This window comes from Sander lucioperca, chromosome 21 (genome assembly GCF_008315115.2).
Source record: "Sander lucioperca isolate FBNREF2018 chromosome 21, SLUC_FBN_1.2, whole genome shotgun sequence".
Classification (NCBI taxonomy): domain Eukaryota; kingdom Metazoa; phylum Chordata; class Actinopteri; order Perciformes; family Percidae; genus Sander; species Sander lucioperca.
In genome coordinates, this window is record NC_050193.1 from 11,444,506 (window position 1) to 11,467,032 (window position 22,527).

A 22,527-nucleotide genomic window follows, 5' to 3' on the forward strand; every position below is an offset into this window, starting at 1 on the left:
AATTGTATTTTAAGGTTGTACCAGAATAGGTTTACATGGTTTAATTTTCAAAAAACACCATATTTTTGTTGTACTGCACCGCTCTCTCTCACTGCTGCAGATCCTCTTTTCACCTGGTCTCTGTTTTAGCTACAGAGTGAGACCTCTTTTCTTCTTCTTCTTCTGTACTATCTTTGATTGCACTTGCACGTGCGCAGTAGCTCAGATGTAGATCATGTCAGCTAGCTAGCTCCATAGACAGTAAAAGAAAGGCTGTTTCTACAACTTCGGTCAGTTACAAGGCAGGATTAGCTGGGAGACTTCTAAATGAGGGCGCACATGGAAGTAGTTCTTTTGTAGATTATGGTGAACTTGTGTGTGTTGTAGCAGTGCTTTGCTATTGAGAACGAGGTAGCATGCTAGCGTTAGCATTAGCATGCTAACGCTACGAGCTAATGGTTGCGGTTAGCCTGCTCGTTTCGGCTTGTGACGTCACAAGCCATGCCGATTTTGAACAGCTCACCCAGAGACTGAAGGCAGGACACATTCAGAAACCGTATCTCACTCTAAACAGCATGGATGGATTTTTTTCAAAGTTTGTATGTGTGTGGAAACACCAGAGACACAACATAACACCCCAAATCCCAGAAAAAGTGATTTTTTCATAATATGGGCACTTTAACAATAATGTCTTTTCACAGATCTCTTTATTTGGCCATATGCAGCAATGAACCTGCAAGGAACAGCCATATATATCACCTATATTGCAATACAAGCACTGTATCATATACTTGGAGAACTCTCTATTTTAATAACCATGACAGCGAGGTATGGTGTACCTCATATTACTGTAAAAACAAAATGAAAACTACATTACCCTGTTTGATATGTGTAATTATGCTGGTGAGAGGAGATGTTTATCTAGCTGGGGAAATTATCTTTTGATAGTGATATCTGATGTACAACGGTTACATCAGCAGCTTCTAATTTCCAGCTAATTTCATTTTTCTTCAATATGTGCTCATTAACTCACAATTCACTGTCCCACATCACCTAATCTTCATGTTGATCGATGGCCGAAGCTTTTGCCGAACAGGTCAAATGAGTGACGTCGGCGTCAGCGTGTATGATAACTGATCCCGTTGTTTTAGAGAGGAATATTAACATGACCCTCATAGAAATGGCCTCGGGACATGGGTAATCTAATTTAGCTTGAGTAATGTTGCCTGTCATTAGCAGATGAATACAGTCGGGTCCCTCTGAAGGCTGTGCAATCTATTCTGTTATGGGTAAAATTAGCCACCAGTTAAGGCGGTTTTTCATCCTGGAATAAAAATTCTGACAGGGAAGCTGGCAGCTGTAATTGAAGTTAATCACTGCGGAGTTTAGATGTGTCAATCCTGATTTCAGCAGAAGTGATTTCTGACATTGCTCTAACTGTTCAGGTACTGACAAGCTTGCCAGTGATGTTTTTCTGGTAATGTAGTCAGAGACTCTTGCCAGATGCTGTCATCTGTTGCAGTATTTCTCATCCCTGCTCGCTTCATAGGAGGTGATTCCTCCAGTAGGAGTCACTTGTATCGTTGATGAGGTGTCACCGCAGTCGTCCACATTGCTGGCTGTTGCTTGGAGACCCTGCAGCTATGAGGTGTTTGGTTTCTCCACAGTCACCAGGGGCGTGTGAGCATATGAAGCAGGTCAGAGGGTCACCCAGAAAGACAGGCTGCGCCGAAAGACACTATTATTACACACTTAGACAAGTGGTTGCTCTCACAGCCTCCTCCTCTGGGACAAATAAAGGCAGGTTTGCCACAAATACTTCCAAGGTGGAATGTGATAATGAACACAACTGTCTCTCATCTCTCCCTCTCTTTTTAAGCTAGTGAGTGAGATGATTTATCTTTGATAATCATTTTCCTGGTTCAGTTAGGTACCGATGGTGTTTACAGAAAGCACTTTTGCTCTCTCATTCATTTTCTAAAAAATGTGCAACATCAGACTTGCTGTGGTGTTTCTGTCCAGCTCTCTTTTTTATACACACAGACATGAACACATATTTAATATAATTGGGGAATGCAATATACAAACAAACACACACACACACAAACAAACGATTCTCTCGAAACACTTTCCCTTTACCTCTTGTCCTTTCAACGTTTTGCCATTTAGTGTGTTAAAAACCCAGAACTGTGTGAGCGTTGTCAGGGCTGAAAATGGGCCAGAGTCCTGTCTAAAGTGGGGCACAGCAGTTTTTAAAAAGCATGCCCATTACCCAAGTATTTCATAGGGAAAAAGGTTGATTGTGCCTTTAAGATGTATCAGGTTTTTACAGTTTTTTTTCCATCCTCAATATGATTTTAGAAAAGGCCTCCAAAAGCATTTGTTTGCCGAATCCAATTATTATCTAAATACATCGCCAACATAAAAATGAAAGTCTTTGAAGATTTGGTTTACAAAAAGGAGACATACAGCAGCATGTCACAGACACTTTTAGGATTTTCCAATTCATTAAACAAGAATATATAAAGTATAAATCGAGAACTCTCTCCACTGTGCTGCCAAGAATATTTTGACTTTATAAACGGAACTTAAAATATAAGAGATCCTATGCCGAAGCTCTTTTTTCTATCTTTCTGAATCTGGATCAGCTGCTGGCTACAGGTGGGACCCTTGTCTCAAGCCTTAACTGCTGATTGGCTGAGTAAGTAGATCAGCTCCTTTAGATGACAACTAATAAATGAAATCTCTCCCCCAGGAGTCCCCTGGCACACAGCGCCTGAGACAATTGAGCCGGATTGGACTGAATAAGAATATGAAAGACAGAGAATGTTTCAGATACATGGTAGATTGATAACATCAGTATTTGGCATGGTGATTAAATATTGAATAGCACTGTCAACACTTGCCGGAAGTTTTCATTAGATGTTGTAGTTAGAAGTGCACAACTGGAACGCTAACAATCAATAGACTGTGCCTAAACTTTAAATGAAAGTGTCTAATCCTGACCTGGACTCTTGTCAACACCAGAATGGTCGAGCAATGGGCGTTAGTAGGTGTAAACACTTCCCAGTACCTCTTCATCTCGTTGCTGAATGGCCTTAGCTCACCAAAGGCAACTTGGGAGGGAGAGGAAGCGAGGAGAGAGTTAGAAACTAGGGCACTGTTATCTGGCCCCCTTTCATTAACCACCAGGCACAAGGCAGAGAAAGAGAAAGAAAGAGCTGTGGACAGGAGAGCAGGGGGGGACATCAGAAGTGTAGTGAAGCTGTAGACAAGACGGTGGAACATCTGGAGTCAACACCGGACGTCAAGCAACCGAAGACAAACAAGACAACCTTGTCTGTCCTACGCAGTCTTTACGATCACACACACACACACACACACACACACACACACACACACACACACACACACACTCACATCTACACACACACACACACACACATACACGCTAGCATTTTACTTCATCGTGTCAAACACATCAACACGCGTGCAAACACGGGCACGTGCATGCACACAACTTTGCATACACATCGAGCAGCAACATGTTTGAGGAACAGGCGACTAAGGTCAAGATCACGTCCGTGGTGATTGTGGTGGGCATGTCGTCGATGCTGGCAGCGGTGGTGACTGACCACTGGGCCGTGCTCAGCCCCCGGGTAGAGAAGCTCAACGTTACCTGCGAGGCGGCCCACTTTGGCCTCTGGAGGCTCTGCAAGAAAAGTATCTTCATTGTGGAGGAGGACCCTCAGGGCAAAGGCTGCGGCCCCATCAGCTTACCTGGAGGTACGGAGTATTTTGTTCTTACTGTTGGTAAATGAATGTTTTTTTTGTTGTGCTAAGGGTAGGTAGGGTAGGTAGGTTCATGTCAAAGTGACAAACATTTTACAATATATTCTGACTTCGAGGTAAAATGAGATTTATATTTGTTATCAAAGTGAATTTGTTGTGTTGGTGCTGACTAACAGCTCACCTGGCTTGAAATAATCCTGGATGTATAGTCAGGGCTAGTTTTTATTTTGCTAGATTTAGAAACACAAAGAAACACTTGGTGGAAAGTGGATTGGAGCTGGATGATAAATATTGCAGTTTTGCTTTATGTATCTGTGTAAACATGCAGGTCAAAGAAGACAAAAAAACAATAGAAAAAATTGACTTAACAGCTGAATATGGTGGTTTGTCTGCTTGCTTTCATATACTCACTTGTATCACAGTTAGAATTAAGCCTCGACTTTGACATATGTGTATTTGCCATCACTTCACAATTTTCAACAGTCCCTGTATATCCAGGATCAGACAATGCAAACAGTATTTACCCCTACAAAATATATTTTGAGGAAAGTCTCAGTGGAAGTCAAGAGGGAAAAGAGAGGGTTGCAGTCTGAGGTTGAAGTGTCTGTACATAAGAGCAATTGTGCTCAGCCTTTCCTACCACCCTGTGTTTCAGTCCAAACACGTGTAGTCAAGTGCATGATGGAAGAGCATCGCTGTTGTACTTCACAGTTAACATGACAAAAACATGACTCTGTTCTGTCTGGGCTGATGGACTCTCCATGGGAGAGATGAGAAATGAAATCCATGTTACCTCACAGGAAGTGTTACAGCATACTTTCCGACTCAATATCGATGCTATTTAACTTCAACATCTCTTGTCTGGCTCCCAGTGTCACAGCAGATCTGAGATTGGCTTTGATCAAACCAGATGCAAGATTGTCTAGAGAGCAGTTCTAGGGAATGCACCTAATTCAAGCAGTATTTTCTGATGCCACTGATAAACCTTGGTTTGATCAATGTTTAAATTTACCCATTGGCAAACTCTTACCTAATGGAAGTGAACATTACAGTAAAAAAAAACCAAGTCAAAAGCATTCTTTCTAGTATTCAAAGATATGCTTCTCCAAAATAGCCTTGTAGCTTTAATTACAAGCCCTGTTTGAACAGAGCCAGCGCTGGGATAAAGAGCGTCTAGCTGGCCTATGGCTGTGTGCGCGTGCCTTGCAGCCTAACAGAGAAATTTCACTCTGACTCTATCATTGACTTAGCCTCCGACTCCAGCACCTCAGGATCAGTACAGGCCTTAATGAAGTGTGGCTTTCACTCCAGCTCACGAGTTAGAGTACACCTGAGAGACTTGGGAGGGAGGAAGGGGATTGGGAAAGAAAACAAAAGTCTCTGTGGGCAGATGGAGAGGGATGCCTCTGTTGACGGGGAAAGGGGGATCAATTTCATTTTTTACTTTTATAGTATGCGTTGAGAGTGGGGGGCTTTCAAGTGAGGGGAGGTGATACTGTACTAAGACCTGAAAGAGAGGGCAGGTAAACAGAGACAATAAATGTGACACACTGAACACCTTCTTGGTGCACAATGAAGATATATCTGTCAAGAGCAGTAGTTGGAGATTTTCCCCCCAAGGACAAGTCACCTGTGAAATGTGTGATATGTACTTAAATATGATGAACGATCCAGTTATAACCCCCACAACCTACAGCAGCATTTAAACAGTGTCAGAATATCTGTGTACAGAATCCCAACTGCTTCTGCGATACTCAACACAATCTGGAATGGATAGGAATCACAAGAGAGAAGCCATCTGACAGACTGAACTTGTCGGCGGCTCACCTGTCTTGCTTCCAGCAGCGAAGGGAGTTCAGCCCTCAGTCGGCTGCCACCTGCCAGAGTGTGCAGCAACATAATATCAGCTGTTTAAATAGAGACCCCCTTGGTTACATTCCCACAAACACAGAGGTGTTTCTAAACTAGGCTTATGTGGGAAAATGAGTCATTCTCTCATATTCCCTGAAAAGGTCTAGGGATTTGGTGCATGGCTCCACAGCTCTGCCATTTGCTCCCACGTCAGGCTCAAGAGTTTGTGTTATACAAGCCCCTCTATCCCCATTTGTGGCCCAGGTGCTGTAAGAAATGGATCTGCGAGTGTGGTGGTGTGTCCCTAATCCTAGTCCTCTGTGCTGTCTTTGTATGTAACGTGTGGATGACCTTGGGTGAGATGCTGATTGGCCAGTTTCCACCATGAGAAAGTGAGTTTCAGTGACCATCTGATTGTCCTTCTCCAGTGGCCAAGAAAAAGCGTCTACAGGTTTCTTCTCAACAGGTGCTTTTTCTACCCGCCACCCAGTTCAATCTGGTTGATGTAGTTTGACAGCAGAGATGACCACAGAGAAAAACTGAAGGCCTGGTTAGATTCACATTTTGAGTGCAATTTCACATGTACAATAGTGTTTCACAAATTCCCAGGTGTTTTAAGGGAGTCAGTGTTTACACTTAAGAAGCCAGCCAACCTCTGGCAACACCGTTACATTAACACACCTCATAACGAGGTCTGCAACGCGGAGTAGTATTGACTGTTTCCATTGATTTTATAATGCAGTATTAAACCTACAATACCATTGGGTAGTTATGAAAAAAATATTACAATAATTTTGGCTCAACATTTTGTGCAAAATACACTCAACAATTGCATAACTGGCCACTGAGTTTTGAGCCTAATGGAGTAGCTAACAACACAACACCAGCGGTACTTTATCTGCTTCTCAATCGAATGTGTGTCGTAGTGTTTAGCACATAAGCACAATGGTGTAAAAAAAATAAATACCTGAGTTATTCGTGAGTGCACCATAACAGATTACATCCTTGATGAACAGTATACCCAAGCAGGCGGTGATTGGACCTAATAACACACATTTGCATTTTCCCAAACAGGGGGGGGAGTTAGACGTCAAGAGGCGCACAAACACCTTTTCATGTAGGCACAATTACACTGCTTTTGTGAAAGGGTTGCATAACAACGGCAGCGAAGCGTTGAACCCAAATGACTTTTGAAATGAGCTTCCCACAAATGACGCATGACAGCTTGAGTGCTGTAAAAATCAAACAAACCCTTTGTGGATCGCATCATGCTGCTCGGATGGGAAATGATGCTTTTGTGTGCAAGCGTGTGTTCCTACACATATGTGCGCAAAGAAGAAGGAGAGGAGTTTATCATCAGAGATGTCTTAAAGCTTCCAAGAGGTCAACTTTTCTAGTCCTAGGGAAGAGAGAGATTGCCACCCGAGCACACCTTCAAATAAAACATCCTCCTCCTCTGCTTCTCTCAGTGACACAATGCTGGTGCCCCCAATTCATACCCTCAAAAGCACTCTTGTCACCTTGAGCCACCATTTTCACTTTCTAGAGGCCCAATAATTTCCCTGTCTAGTCTGCCAGCTTTGAGTGCAGAGCCAAAACTGCGGAGGTGTGGCAACAAGTTTCAGGTTCAAAATTTCTATCACTCCCATTTGAGATATATAAAAGGAAATACATATTCAGACATACCATCACTAACGGAATAAGATGTAGTCGTGTTGACTATGACGATGACATACAAACTTTAATGTTCTGAATTTCACAATAAAGGTCAGGCCACACACACACACACACACACACACACACACACACACACACACACACACACACACACACACACTCACTCATACATGCACAAACTTACAAGGGCCGTGAGGACTCTTCTGTGCTGCTGTGTCCCAGTTATCAGACCTCCTAGTGGAATAGCCATTCAAATACCACCACCACCCATCCTTTTCACATTGACCCAGAATTAGTCCGCCATTCTGTGTGGCTATAAAAGGACAGCCCCTCTATCCCCCCATCTCCTAAAATAACATATTCTGTAACGCTCCTGCAAAAGATATAGAAGCTATTTTCAAGACCAAATGTGAAGTGTCATAGTTAAAAACATGGAAATACCATCCTAGAAACCAACAGTAAAACGAAAAGGAAAACCACATCAATACTAAACTTAAAGAGGAATGAAAGACACAGTTGAGGTGGAAGATAGAGACAGGTTTACTGTAATAACAGGGGAAAGGAAGGCAAGGGTAAAGGAGAAGCTGCATGTCAAAGAGAGGAAGATGGTAGCAGAGTTTAGTGGAACGAGGCAAAACTAAAATGACAAGCGATGCCTCGCTCTAATCACTCTCACCCACTGGAACTAAATCTCCCCATTAGCATGACTGCAAGGTCAATGATACGCATCCAGATGTTCTCCCCCTCAGTAAATGTTCACCATCTAAAGTTGTTGGCAGTGTGTTTTACTTTCATTACAAAATGTGAGTAGTTGCACTTGTTTGTTTTTTAGCAAACAGTAACAGTAAAGTCCACCAGTATATTGTGTCATAGAACTTGGCAACAAAAGTTAAAGTTTTCCAACTTTTTGGTCTAGCATACTGAGGCAGCCAGTGACAACAAAGTAGCAAAGTGGTTAAATCATTTGGATGAATCACACTTGAGAAACTGCTCTTCCTTTCTTATATCTGTTTTAGCACCAAGATAAAGTACTGAAGTAAGAAGAGATGTGTTCTCCTGACTGCCCATTTTGAAGAAGTTTTAAGCTTTTCCTGGCATTGGGTTGATTTTCGGTTTATGAGTTTGGAACCATATTTGCCGTCTGTGTTATAAAAGCTATTTGCCATTTTGGAATGAATCAAAATTGCAAAATCACATAAACACAAATCACATATTGTAATACTAGAACAGTTTTACCAATGTAGCTGATGACATGGTTGGACAACATTTAGCAAAATCACCATCACAACACATTTAGCCCATATCATAGCAACCGTAACTAGGAATTGCAGCTCTGTCAAGCTTTGGATTTCTCGATTATTACTCAGAAATTTGAGGTAATCCACTGTTATTATTGTAAACTGCAAAAGCGCCATGCTAGAATGAAAAGCTTGACAGGAGTAGCGACAGTAATTAAGTGGGAGGTGGGGCTTAACAATAGTTAATTATTCAACTTAAAAAAATCAGTCACTATCCTAACTTTAATTTTCTTTCCTATCCTTCTTAATTCATCGGGATCACGCAGATAAAGAGGCTCAGGCTTTTGAAGCTTCCTTTGTATAAACCAAAGGGCTTTTTCTATTGTATTTATGTAGTGAAGAGATAATATTTTCATTGGAACTGGAGTAAATCTTATATCTACGCCCAAACACATATTAGATTAGATTAGTTTAGCCTCAGAGGTAAAGACAGCGAATGAGAGAAGACTAATTACAATAATATTTGCAGATCCACGCTGCTCCGATTCTCCCCAGCCTGTCCATCCCCTCACACAAACACACACACACACACACACACACACACACACACACGCACACACATGCACACACACATGCAAACACACATGCACATGCACACACTCCTCTTGATATGCCTTTACATTGGTAAATAGATAGGACTAGCCAAGACCAGTAGCAGCCTGTTGCTAGGTTACGTCTTTAATGATTTTTTCTCATCCTGGGTAACATCCTGGGTAACAGCTCCTCCTCGGTTGCCTGGTACACACAGACACCAACACACACACACACACACACACTAACACCAACACACACACACACACACACACACACACACATACACACACAAACACACAAACATACACACAAATTGTCCATCTCTGTGTAGACAGAGAGAGCACCTGTCTGCTTTATGGGTTTAATCTCAGCAAGAAAGGATGGTGAGTGGAGGAAATAGGGAACACTGACTTGGCCTTTACATCCACTCCACCCCTCCCAAATAGATAGATGGATGTGTGGGCAATGACTGCACCCAGGAATCGTTTTCCTATATGTTGAAGATTGTGGTCGAGAGTTTGGGCAACCAAAGTGCAGAAATGTGTCATTCCTGTGTAGACTGCATACACAGCCAACATGGTGAACAGTGAAGGATTTGAGTGTATGACTTTTTATTTTAGGATAACAGCAAGTCACACTAACTAACACTTCTGTGATTTGGGAGGGCGGAGTGGAACGTGCATCGGATGAAACAGCCAAAGAGCAATGTACTGCAACAGTTGTGCATGTTGATTCTTTACCGATCTAAAAAAATGAGAAAGTACAATGGCAACTACAACTGTGTGTTTCCTTAATGTGTTTTGTTTGTGTGTGTGTGTGTGTGTGTGTGTGTGTGTGTGTGTGTGTGTGTGTCTGTGTGTGTGTGTGTGTGTGTGTGTGTGTGTGTGTGTGTGTGTGTGTGTGTGTTAGCTTTTTTAATGGGATCCATTGAGAGATATCCCGTTTACATTGATTGATATTGCAGACACACAGCTACATCTCTCTCTCTCTCTCTCTCTCTCTCTCTCTCTCTCTCTCTCTCTCTCTCTCTCTCCCTCTCTATCTATCTCCCTCTCTCTCACACCCTGTTCTTTCTTTCCCTGTCTACTCTGCAGCACAAAACTGTTCCTACTTCAAACACTTTACCTCGGGGGAAGAAGCTGAAGTTTTTGAAGTGAAGACCCAGAAAGGTGGGTGCCTCCTCACTGCCACTCAGAATACATGTTACAACAAATCTGTTTTTGTTTTTTTTCCAGTCCCAACTTTTTGTGTAAATAAATGTGTACAGTAAATCAGGGAACCCAGCATGTTCTATGTGGATATATGCTCAGATATCAAATGTGTCACATATAAGACATCTATTATACACAGATACTACAACTTGGTCTCCTACACATTCCTTTAATGTGCAATAGCATTTCTGTTTTGTAGGAAATGTTAATGCAGCCTGGGTTTTTCTTTTTCAATATAATGAGGAACGTTTGAATAACATCAATATCAATATCAATATCATAACGGCAGGCAATTACAGATCATTGTCAAAGTTTTAGATAAATTGCAGTCGATGTGCCGTGCACAGTTATGTCTTGGTGAAGAGACACATAGACACCTGTTGAAAATGATGACTGTATACAGAGTTCGTATATGGTACATGGTCGTCAGGATCGCACATTAAATGTGTGGCCTAAGATACAAATTATTATGGAAATGTATTCCTTTACATTAATTCAATAGTCACTTTTTTTAAACTGTAACTACATATATAGCTATAAGAAGAGCACTGGTTGAGTGCATTTTAAATAGGTATTTAGAAAAACTTTACTTAGAGAATAAATTAATTACAAATGTAAATGTGAGAATCAAAAGCAGTTGCAAAACATTATGTAAAAGATGAAAGAATAAAATGAACAGTGTCAAAGGGGTATAGAGCTTTATTGTACCAGCAGAGAGTATTACATATAATAAAATACTAGAAATAAATGACTAAATTTGGGCATCCTGAAAATCCGATGGACGTGACACAAAAAAAAAATGGCCAAGGTTGAGCAAAAACATGCACATGTGAAATGCATGAAAAGACTCACGTGTGCACTCATACAGACCGACAGTCCTCAAACAAACAGCTGACCTTCACTGGAGAGATTAAGTGTAAGATTATTTTACACTCAGTGTTACTCCACAGTCAGGGTGCTGAAATGAAAAAGGATGCTCCAAGGATCATTTCTATCACAGTTGGAGTGCTATACAGAATGAAAGACTAGATTATCTTCATCTGAAAGCAGATAGGAGAGCAGGCAGGGAGAGAGAGAGAGAGAGAGAGAGAGAGAGAGAGAGAGAGAGAGAGAGAGAGAGATGCTCTAATCATCTTGTTATAAGCCGGCAGCATCTTATCTGACATTATTGCCAGTTTGAATAAATAACTGTTGTTTTTAAAGTGAGGCTAATTTAAAGGCTAATTGTCTGTGTCATAACTCGCCTGAGTGTAATATTGAAACAATTATTATGTAAACGAGACTGCAACCTCACCCTCTGCTCCCATACCACTCTCTCAATACGTTATCACTACCACTTTGCTGTCTCTCTTTCCTCCATCTCCTGCTCACTCTTGCCGCCTGACTCTTTTTCTTTGTGTGTCTTATCACTCCCTTTTTGTTTCCTTTTACTGTCTCAGAGTACAATATTTCAGCAGCAGCCATCACCATCTTTAGTCTGTTCCTCTTGCTCCTGGGCACCCTCTGTGTCATCTTCTCTTTCGGGAAGGGACGGGACTACCTGCTCCGGCCCGCTGGGATGTTCTTCGGCTTTGCAGGTCAGACGTGGCAAATAGTTAGAATCACAAAACTCTGTCTCTGTCTGCTACTCTTGTCTCTTGTGTTACAGCTGAAGTGAGGTGTGTCAGTGTCATCGTTGTGCACACCTTTTCTTTTGGCAATGAATATTATTTAGGCTGCTAATTAAAACGAGTTGACACAGATTTTCTAAATCATTTGGAGGTGGCAATAAGTGCTGAGAGTTGATGTAGCTTTTGTAACAGCATTTGAGTAAACAGTAATGACAACAAAATGACCATGAATGCGAGTGAAGCATCTGCTTTTATAGTCATAGCAACCAATTCTTTCTATTTTGGCATGCAGGCCTTTGCATCGTCATTTCTGTCGAGGTAATGCGCCAGTCTGTCAAGCGCATGATCGCCAGTGATGAGACTATCTGGATTGAATACTACTACTCCTGGTCCTTTACCTGCGCCTGTGCCGCCTTCACCCTGCTCATCCTCAGTGGAGTGGCCCTGCTCCTCATCTCCATGCCCCGCATGCCACGTAACCCCTGGGAGACCTGCATGGACGCTGAGCCTGACACCTTAGATTAGCCACAGGTGATGCAATGTCTGAAAGCCTGGTTAAAATGACAAACAATACAAGTGGTTTTGCATCATTTGCCCTTTAACTACATATCCTATCCCACATATTTATCATTATTGCAAGCTATTTTCAAAAGCATCAAAAGGTTTGCCCCCACCTTCCATGTCCGTTGATTTTGAGTTTATGTCAGTAAAATATTAAAATCAACTCGGAGAGACTTGTGATAGATAATTAGCCACAGCAAAAACAATGAACTTCACGTTATCGTTATCTTCACAGGTAAAACAGAAGCAAGAATTCTTCCTTGTTGGTGTTTTTAAGAGCTGAGGAATGTTCAAGTAACATCTGAGACTTAAGAGGCATCTGCCTAGCAAAACTACTTAGCCTTACTAAACTAACATTATCGTTTTTTTTTTACAAGGCCCATGTTGTGACAACATACCTCATAAATGCAGATGTTGGAGCTTTCCACAAGCACCTGAACACACCCACACACCAAGTGGGCCCTGCTTGTAACTGCATTGCCACGTGACAAAAAAGTACCATTAATGATAAACAAAACAACTGAATGTGCATCATAGAATGCCTGTTTGAAGCAAGGTATTTTATTTTTTATTTTTTGCTAATTGATTTTACTTCTCAGTGCACTACAATTAACTGCAACCAGTGGATGACTGGATGTCAAGAAAGGATCAATCTAGAGATGTATGGTCTACTTTGGAAACAATTTGTAGTAAAACATGCAAACACACCTGAATCACGCTTTAAGGTTTGACTAGACCTTGGTCAGAGACTTGTAAAGTGCCAAGTTTTACAAAACAAAGAATGCCAGTGCTAAAAAAATATGTTTAAACATATAATGTAAAATTGCTTATGGTCGTTAGTGGCTAACCTGACAACATCTGAACGGTACTGTAGTCCTACTGTGTCTGTCAATCTAATGAAAGTAAAATGACTTTCAGATGCTGTTTTATAAAAAGAACTACAGTAGGACAACAAGCAGACTAGACCAGGCAAGACTGGACTTAAATTGTACCACACTTAACCAGATAAAAATTGTGAACCATTGCACTGTTACACTTGTGTAAAGTGAAGTAGTTAGTCGTTATAATGGGCTACTGTCACCACAGCCCCTCTTTTCTCCAAGGACTTTCTACAATCTATCTAGGCCATTGATTGTCTAGAGTGAAACCACTTGCCTGATACTCCCTTGTTGACATCAGTCATTTATTTCAGGTCAATGTTCAGCCCCTCAGTCTCTGGTGACTTAAGTCCAGGACCTCTAATCCATACTATTGTCCATAGTATTTGCTGAACCTCAGGCTTATGCTTTACGTGTTAGCAAATGTACTCTGCTTTAACTGAGCATTCTTTTTTTAGAAAGACATCAGAAATATATACAGAAAAACCTATCCTGAGCAGCCATTGTCCAATCATAATAAAATCAGCAATAGCTGTCATTTTGGCCGATGGTCGCCAGCTAGAAGTGAGAAACCTGCTTTTGTCGGAAATCAAGGACTGGGCCATTGCTTAAAAAATTACAAAAATTTCGAGGCAAAAATCTGCAATTGTTTTTTTATTGTAAACTGCATATGGAAAGCTTGACACTAAGGGGGGTGTGGCTTAGCAAATTAAAACTCACTTAAAACATTGCCACATAACTGTGGGTTGTGAAGGTTGTGAAGCATACCTTCGCATAAAATATATCGTATTTAATCCAAAAAGAATATCTTTAAAATGTATTTTATTTGTTAAATTGTGTTATTTTTCTTTTGGGGTCAAACATATTTAGGATAAGTGTGACACAGATTACTTTAATTTAAGCATTGCCTATAATTGTAAAATGGTACCTTAGAGCTTGAAGCTGTTTCTGTAGACAACTACTGTATATTTTTGCTGTCGTATGAAATCCTCCTTCAGATGGACAGACTGTTTTTTAAAGTTTTAATTATTTTGATGTTCAAGTCATTCTGTAGATGACCTTTTCGATTCTACTATAGTACAATCAATACAAAACACACAAATCAGATTTCACCTGACAGAAGTATTTTTTATTTGGCTCTTTGTCCCTGGTTGGTTTCACACAAGGGTTGTATATTGTTAGCAAATCAGCCATCTAAGTCTAAAACGTTATATTGACTCACTCTGGCCCTGAAGTGTTTCAGCTGAAGAAGGTGCAGTAAAACGATAGTTCCCTTAATGACGCTGTTTCACAGAGGAACACAAGAAGAAATGATTACATTTAGCTCTGAGGTCCTTCTGTGAGGAACATTTCCATTTTTCTTACTGCAATCACAAACGCTAATTGTACAGGTTTGTATTTTAGAAAACTGAAACAATACCTGTTTTATTTTTCATTTTATTGACTTTTTTATATAAATTACATGAATCCTGCCATCACATTTAGCTGAACAGGACGCAGCTGCAATTTAAATGAAACAGCTGAAAAATGAGAGATGTTTAATACAATATATACAATAAACCTGTAGTAGTTTCAGGACTCACCCAGAGTTTAGTATTTCTTGTAAACAATACACCTCATTTGTATTTAATTTTAGATTTGTAAGTGTTCTGAATATACTGTATATCCATGATAGTCTTTTTTTTTTCTTCAAATGAGCAAAAATAAAAATGGACCCCTAAAAAGGTCAATAATGCTGTTTGATGTAGGTATGACTTCTTGTGCACAGGTTTATGGGTTTATGGTTTTCTCAACCAATATGTATTGATGCATAATCATGTAAGTTCCCCTCTGCTTCCATTACTTTGGAAATTCTTTTAATACACATAAAGCAGGGTTTCCTCCATGTGTTTTTATATGTGCACCTATATATAGAGAGAGTCAATGGATGTACATTCATTCAGGAAATAAAAATGGCATTTCAATCTTTTCTTTACAGAGAATTCAACTATTCTTGTGTCATTGCCCACACATTCACAGGTCCAGGAATCTTTTGAATTGAGAGACAAACCTATTGGAGACCTTAAACACTGCAGGTCAGGCCTTTTCAAGAGCAGATGTAATAGATGCTCAAAGGTACCTAAATAATTCATGAGCCCTTTTCCTTAGAGCAATGAGAGCAGCATGAGCAGAGCATACACTATTTACTCTCTGCTGCCTACATTGGCTTTGGAATTCCCTCTTGGTTTTGTTTTATATTGTTTGCTCAAACACAATCCCAGTATCCATACCGTACATGTGAGAAACTATGTGTTTAATATTATGCCAATTAAAATAACACACAGAAATGTGCCTTTGGATCACACATTTGTTGTGCCTTTTATTAACTTGTGCATAGTCCAAGTCTAGAGCACAATAGTTCGTATATATGGAATTTTGCAGTGGATGCATATAATGCCGGAGCCTTGCTGATGATTTTACGTTAAGGTTGACTGTATTCACTAACCTGGAGATTTAAACTTTGTCCACAGGCAAATGTGCGTCCATAAATAATGTCAACTTGCTTAGCAGACCAATAAATAGACAAATAAATAACCCATTAGAAATTAATCGAAATCTACAGTATTGTGTAGAAAACAAAACCACACAGCCCATGTGTGCAACACCCTCACACTCATCTCGTATTCACAGAAAAATATGTATAGCCTATAGGTATGTGTGCATACATACACACCAGTTTAAAACAATATTATTTATCACATTAGATTAGATAACAATTTGCATTATATATCACATCCCTGTAGGGAAAGTGAGTATAATGAGTAAAATATAAGGTTGCAAAATAAAAACAACATCATTTTCGTCTACACATGTAGATGTGAGTTATGGAAATAATAATAATAATAATAATAATAATAATAATAATAATAATACATTTATTTTTTATAGCGCTTGTCTAGACACTCAAAGACACTTTACAGTTTTGGTTACAAACAGACAAAACAAAACAGACTAAACAGACAAGGTTACATGACAGAAAAGGAAACATATGTGCATGGACAAGCACAGGCAAATCACTTTGGTTTGTCTATTTGGCCCCTATTTTTAGTATCATATACACAAATGTGCACCTATGAGTTCTGAATGCTACTAAGAAGAAGAAAATATTTTACTATGAATTAAAATCTTATCAGAAAGGCTTCTGGACATGATGTGACCACGCTAGGTGTACTCTCAGAAATGTTTTGTCTCACCGTGTCGATGAGGAAAGCGGACTAATGTATCAGTCATCCGGTCCTCTGAGTCACTGCTATGAATGTAAAGCCATTAGTCCCTTTCCTGACCTCTGACTGAGAGCTGTCAAAGTGGTTACTATTCTCTACACACAGCAGGACAGTACACATATTTTCCATTCAGCTGTGTCTCTGAGAGAGTGAATGAGCTGGCACAAAAAGGTTTAATATCACTGGGTTAAATTTCTTGCAAGTCTGGCGGACAGAGAAGAAACAGACTATGAAATTGAACTGATGTGATGGGCACGGTGTGATGACAGCAACAGAGACACGTAAACACCCTGAAAAATTACATGGACACAAGCTGGCCATGGAGACCAACAGACAGAAGTAAACATCCTCTGCCAAAGAGCTACAAGCAAAGGAAACAATGAAAGGTATAGTGTGACTCCAAGTGCAATATTTTAACAAACTAACGCACAAACTAAAATGGCCCTGAATGCTGCTGCTTTCTGTGGATCCATCCCAATATCTAATTTGCAGTACTTGTGAGAAGTCAATTGCTTACTTTTGTGTAACTTGTTGTAAGAACAGTGTGGGTAAGACAAACACTGATTTCTGTGTATACTTTCCATTATACAGCATCTTCATATTCTGCTGTTGCTGATACTATTTCACAGATAATTGTTCATAGTGTACTACTTTGTCCTGTTCTTCTACCTTTCTGGCCAAAAGGTCTTACTAAATTCAATCTAAGGAAAAAGTCACCGACACTCAAGTTAGCTGTACTTAAGTACTTCTTTCCCCCCCAACTCACATCTCTCTTTCTCCACTGTGCTCATCTAGGACTGTATTTCTCTTTCCTTCAGTCATACCTTCTTCTCTTTCCCTCAGACATTTAACCAGTTTCTATCCTTCCTCATCATCATGGCACTGTTTCTCTATCTCTCTCTGGTACTTTGCATGCCCAATTCTCTGTCTTTAACCAGATTCTTTTTTTGGCCTTTTCTTTCTTTGTCTCCCATCATTGTTGTTTTCTGTTCTTTCTATCTACTTTCTTCATCGCTTATCTTTTTGCGTCAATTTATTGCCTGGCAGCAGATTATGATCCCCCATCCTTCATTCACCCTGTTTCTTTTTTCACTCTTTAGTCAGCTTCAATCTTCTCCTCTTTTCTCCTCTAATTTTCCTCTGTTTCCTCTCCCATCTTTGACACTTTCCTCTGCAGGCAGTGACAGTGAGTTCCTCTCCCCCTTCTTTTTATCAGCTTTTTCTTTCCTTCTCCCCCCTCCCCTCCCCTCTCCCCTCCCTCCACCTCTCTATTTCTCTGATCCAGTGCTCTCTCAAGCAGGCACTCTGCTGTCTAATGACTTGGATCGGCAGTGACTGTTGAGAGGAGATAGACCTGTAATAAGGCAATCCAACCCAGCACGAGAGTGCAACGCACTACCAGTGTTTCATCTGTACCTATTCCCGCACTCCTGGCCTGGAGGCAGAGGAGCTGACATAGCATGGATGTTGAGATGAAGGGTTGAGAGTACTTGACTAAATCACATATGTTTACTGGAAAGTTAAGAGGGTTTAAGTTGGTGTAAAATATACATTACAAACACAAGAAGGTGTACATACAAATACTTCAATAGACACAAGCAAATGTATACACACACACACACACACACACACACACACACACACACACACACACAACACACACACACGCAAACACACACTTAGGTCCTGGTGCCAGAAGCAACAAGAGTATTCCAAACTCCCACTGTTTTGTTTGTGAATTTTAAATCCAACTCTGTTTTTACAATCAATAGGGAGGGGAGGTGGAATAAAAGGTTAGGCAATAATTGCCCAAAACACACAGACACACAAACGCGCAGGAAACAATTGATGAGCATGGAGGCGTTATTCAGTCCGGCCCTTGTGGAATAATAGAGCACAGCCATAATGTTGTTTTTTTTTCATTATGTAAGAGAAGAGCGGAGACAGGAAGAAAAGAAATAAATAGGACACACACTGACAAAGCCAGCAACAGGTAATTACAGAAAAAGGTGAAGAAAAAGTGTTTGTTAGGAGCAAACAGCTACCGTCATTTCTTGGTTTCCCCTTGTCTAAGTTTCTTTTTCTTTAACTTTGTTGTTGTTGTACCTGTTGTGATTTAATTTCTTCTGAAGAAAATGACGCAATATTAGGTAAGAAATGAACAATACCGGGAGCCTTATATTAGTTTGCATATAAACCTTCTGATAATAAAAAAAAAACACGTTCTGACTGAGCAAACAGGTTTAAAATGAATTACATCATCAGAGAAAAACTAAACTGCCTAGTCTCATTATGTTCATGTTTTACTGTAATCAGGAGTTTTCTATTTACTTCACACCAGTTATCTAACTTCAAATACAGGGGATGATGCATGAAGACAAAAAAGTGCATAAGAGCAAAACGTTTTCATGACAAAACTGAGAATAAGCCAGAATTAGTATGAGGACATTAAGTCACAAAGAAAAACAGAACTCTGAACTTGAGGTCTCATGCATTGTGCAATAAGAAAACATAACAGAAAAAATCCCTAGCCAGCAGCCAAGTTTCATTTTGTTTTGATAGATTATTGTAATGCTCTTTACGTTGGTCTGAATCAGACCTCCATCTCACGTCTTCAACTTGTGCAAAATGCAGCTGCTCGCTTTTTAACAAACACATCTAGACGTGCACATATCACTCCTGTTCTCTACACCCTTCATTGGCTCCCTGTGCGTTTTAGAATCGATTTTAAGATTTTATTGTTTGCTTTCAAGGCCTTAAATGGCCTGGCCCCGGAGTATTTGTCCGAAATTTTAACTTTGCGGGAGCACAACCGGTCATTGCGGTCTTCAAACCAGCGACTTTTAGAAGTGCCAAGGTCTAGATATAAACGGTGGGGTGACCAGGCTTTTGCAGTTGCTGCCCCGAGACTCTGGAACAAGTTACCCCCTGATATCCGCACTATTACAGATGTAGCTCTTTTTAGGTCCAAACTTAAAACGCATCTGTTTAGTCAGGCTTTTAATACGTAGCAGTGGTGTGACGATTTCGTTCTTCTGTTTCTCTGTAACTATTTCTGATTTTACATGTACTTTCTTTATATTGTATGATATGTGTTTTTATTTTTGGTTTCGATGTTAAGCACTTTGGATACCTGCTGGTTGCTGCAAAGTGCTATATAAATAAAGTTTGATTGATTGATTGATTGATAGTCGAGGGGAGGGGGCTCAGCTCTTCAGTGACTGTGCCATTTGAATAGGCAAAAGGAAAACAGGCTACATTCATGCCACCCTTTCAGAAAAGTGCAGTTCTTCTCTGCTCGTGTGCCTACTGAACCTTTGAATGACGCTTGCAGAACGACCATTTTCCTCACTTGCTCAGTAAAAGCTCTCATCTCCAACATGCCCGGCTTGTGACTCACTCATGGGCAACGTGGGAGGAGAGCACAAATGTACAGCCAAAAGTTTTCTCAATCCTACCGTAATTTAATTTTTTCTCATTATACAGTATATGCTTGCTTTTTATATGGATTTCATGGTCACCATGGTGACCGCAAGAGAGGGAGAGTGAAAGACGGAAGAGGCTGAGAGAGACACTGTTGTGTTGGGTGGAGAAAAGGGCACAGTGGCTTAAATGATGGCTTCTGTTTCCCTCAAGAGGTTTGAACTGTTAGAGTTGTCGGTGCCTGTGGGATTTTTTAAGTAAAAGAGTAGGAGAGATACTTCCCCACACACAGATATTTACCACAGGTTTTCCCGCAAGACTAAACTCTCTTCAGGGTCAAACACAACACAGGGGTTTTCTGTGCCTTCAGCTGATCAAAGCTGTGTGTCTGCTAGTCTCTTACATAATGCTCTGTACTGATACAGCTTGACATGCTCCCCTCACAGCCACCAGCCGTCCCACAGTCTCCTCTAGTTCTGTGACCGGGCCATGGCAACCATGACTAAAGGGCATTTCCTCCATTACATGAGGAGCTGTTTCAGGGTTGACAAAAGTTGTTAGTTGCATGATATATCCAATTAAGAAAATGTGAATGGGATTAAAGCTGGCTCACTATTCCATCATGTTGCTTTGTCCTGTGAGGTTGTCCACCCACGTGTGATCAATCACAGGCACTGTTTTTTTTTTTTTTTTACTTTGTCTTGATTTGCATTAAGTTTGTGCGTCACAGCTATGAGTAGCCTTCTGTGTGTGCCCAGCTCCTTTTCTTTTTTTCAAACATATATTTAATTCCATCTGTCTGCCTGCCTCTCTGAGGTGTTTTTTAGAGTGTCATTCTGCTTTTTCTATTCTATTTTTTTTTTAACTTTCCACAATTTGAACTCCCTCTTATCAATGAAAAGACACTGCAGGAAAACTCACTGCGGCAATAAAATTGTCTTTCAATTCACGAGTTATGACAATTAAACAAAATGCACCAAGCTGAAAAATTAAGGAGCTCTTAAAGTACATCCGACCCCTTACAGGCGGTTTGGATGGATTGAACTAAACTAACCATATCTAAAGTAAGTTAAAACTAGCTGCACCTGGACCAGCTACAACAGTTAACTGTTACGTTTGCATTGATGTAATAATATTAACAATTTATTATTATTATTATTATTATTATTATTATTATTATTATTATTATTATTATTATTATTATTATTATTATTATTATTATTATAATAATAATAATAAAGTAATACATTATCATTTATCAGTCACAGGGGCCATAATACTTACTTGTAATGGAGTATTTGTACATTATTGGTATACTTTTAAGTAAAACTGCAAGTATAAGCTACTACAATTGCAATATACTTTCACATATCAGAAATGCTTTTAATAATGTTTGAATCCTATACACATAGTAACATAACATCATTAAAATTGTAGGGCTTATAATTTGTGTATACTGTATGGACTACTCATGTTAGATCACTTGACAAACTCAAAATGATTTGGATTGGTTTTATCTGCAAATGTTGTTTAGATATTTCAAGTAACTTCACACATGGTTAAAATTATTCAGAAACAGCTGTTGCATGGCAACATTCTGCATCGGCTGTTTTTTTTCTTCTTTAGATCTCTGGGACTTTAAACTTAGGTCCAGTCAGGCCTAAAAGTGTTCATTTCACACCTGAAGCCAGTGTTGTGCAGCACACTAACTCACTCTTTACTCGGTTTGCGTGAAATGACCCAAAGTGCACCTTAAAAGATAAACTGAGACTGACAGAGACACAGGCAGACATATAAACTGTTACAGACAAACACACACACATCTGATACATTTCTTAGCTGAGTCCAACAATCATCCATTCCCACAAAATCACATTGAAGGGTTGTGTTGTGTCCTACTCTGGGAGAGGTCAAGCTGACATCCTGTGACAAATGAGACCTCTTCTATTCTTTGATGCTTTATTATTATATATGTTATCTTGTTTTTTTGAAAGGTAATTCCCAGAGACGTAAAAAAAAAAAAAAACAGTTCTGTGCCATTAAAGAGACAATATCAGAAATAACAATAAACATACTCAAATTATGAGCATGTTTATAAAGAAACAGACACATGTCACAGACAGTGACAGTCATTTGCTTGTGCATGCGTGCGTGTCTCAAAGTACGTGTTTTTTTTTACTTTAAGCGTACCTTATTTCTGGTAATGAGAAGCAGTGGTTGTCTGTGCCTGAGCCTGAACAGCTAGGGGCAAGCTGTTAACATCAGTATTACTGGAGGAACTCATCAGTTCACGGTGTGTCTTTGTTCACCCTGCATAGGTGAGAAGGAGGAAGCGTGAGGGGAAGTGTGTGTGTGTGTGTGTGTGTGTGTGTGTGTGTGTGTGTGTGTGTGTGTGTGTGTGTGTGTGTGTGTGTGTGTGTGTGTGTGTGTGTGTTTGTCAAACTTACATC

At 40.0% G+C, this 22,527-nt stretch overlaps 1 protein-coding gene across 2 annotated transcripts; it reads left to right on the forward strand.

Annotated features, from left to right (window-relative positions):
* Positions 1–3,053: 3,053 nt before the first annotated feature.
* On the forward strand, positions 3,054–14,214 carry cacng1b (calcium channel, voltage-dependent, gamma subunit 1b). 2 transcript variants are annotated; one of them, XM_035996996.1, is made up of 5 exons: positions 3,054–3,765; positions 10,226–10,300; positions 11,782–11,919; positions 12,245–12,483; positions 12,891–14,214. In XM_035996996.1, the coding sequence occupies exons 1-4, from the start codon at positions 3,525–3,527 to the stop codon at positions 12,475–12,477; spliced, it is 687 nt and encodes a 228-aa protein (XP_035852889.1). In that variant the 5' UTR covers positions 3,054–3,524; the 3' UTR covers positions 12,478–12,483; positions 12,891–14,214. The 2 variants fall into 2 exon arrangements, with proteins under 2 accessions (XP_035852889.1, XP_031168825.1); XM_031312965.2 differs by having other exon boundaries at positions 3,055–3,765; positions 12,245–14,214.
* The last annotated feature ends 8,313 nt before the right edge of the window (positions 14,215–22,527 follow it).

Excerpts from the sequence above, each read along its gene's own strand:
- cacng1b (XM_035996996.1), top strand. The coding sequence starts at position 3,525 with ATGTTTGAGGAACAGGCGACTAAGGTCAAGATCACGTCCGTGGTGATT. Across the intron at positions 3,766-10,225 it reads CCCCATCAGCTTACCTGGAG|CACAAAACTGTTCCTACTTC; the intron begins GTACGGAGTATT and ends TCTACTCTGCAG. Across the intron at positions 11,920-12,244 it reads GATGTTCTTCGGCTTTGCAG|GCCTTTGCATCGTCATTTCT; the intron begins GTCAGACGTGGC and ends TTTGGCATGCAG.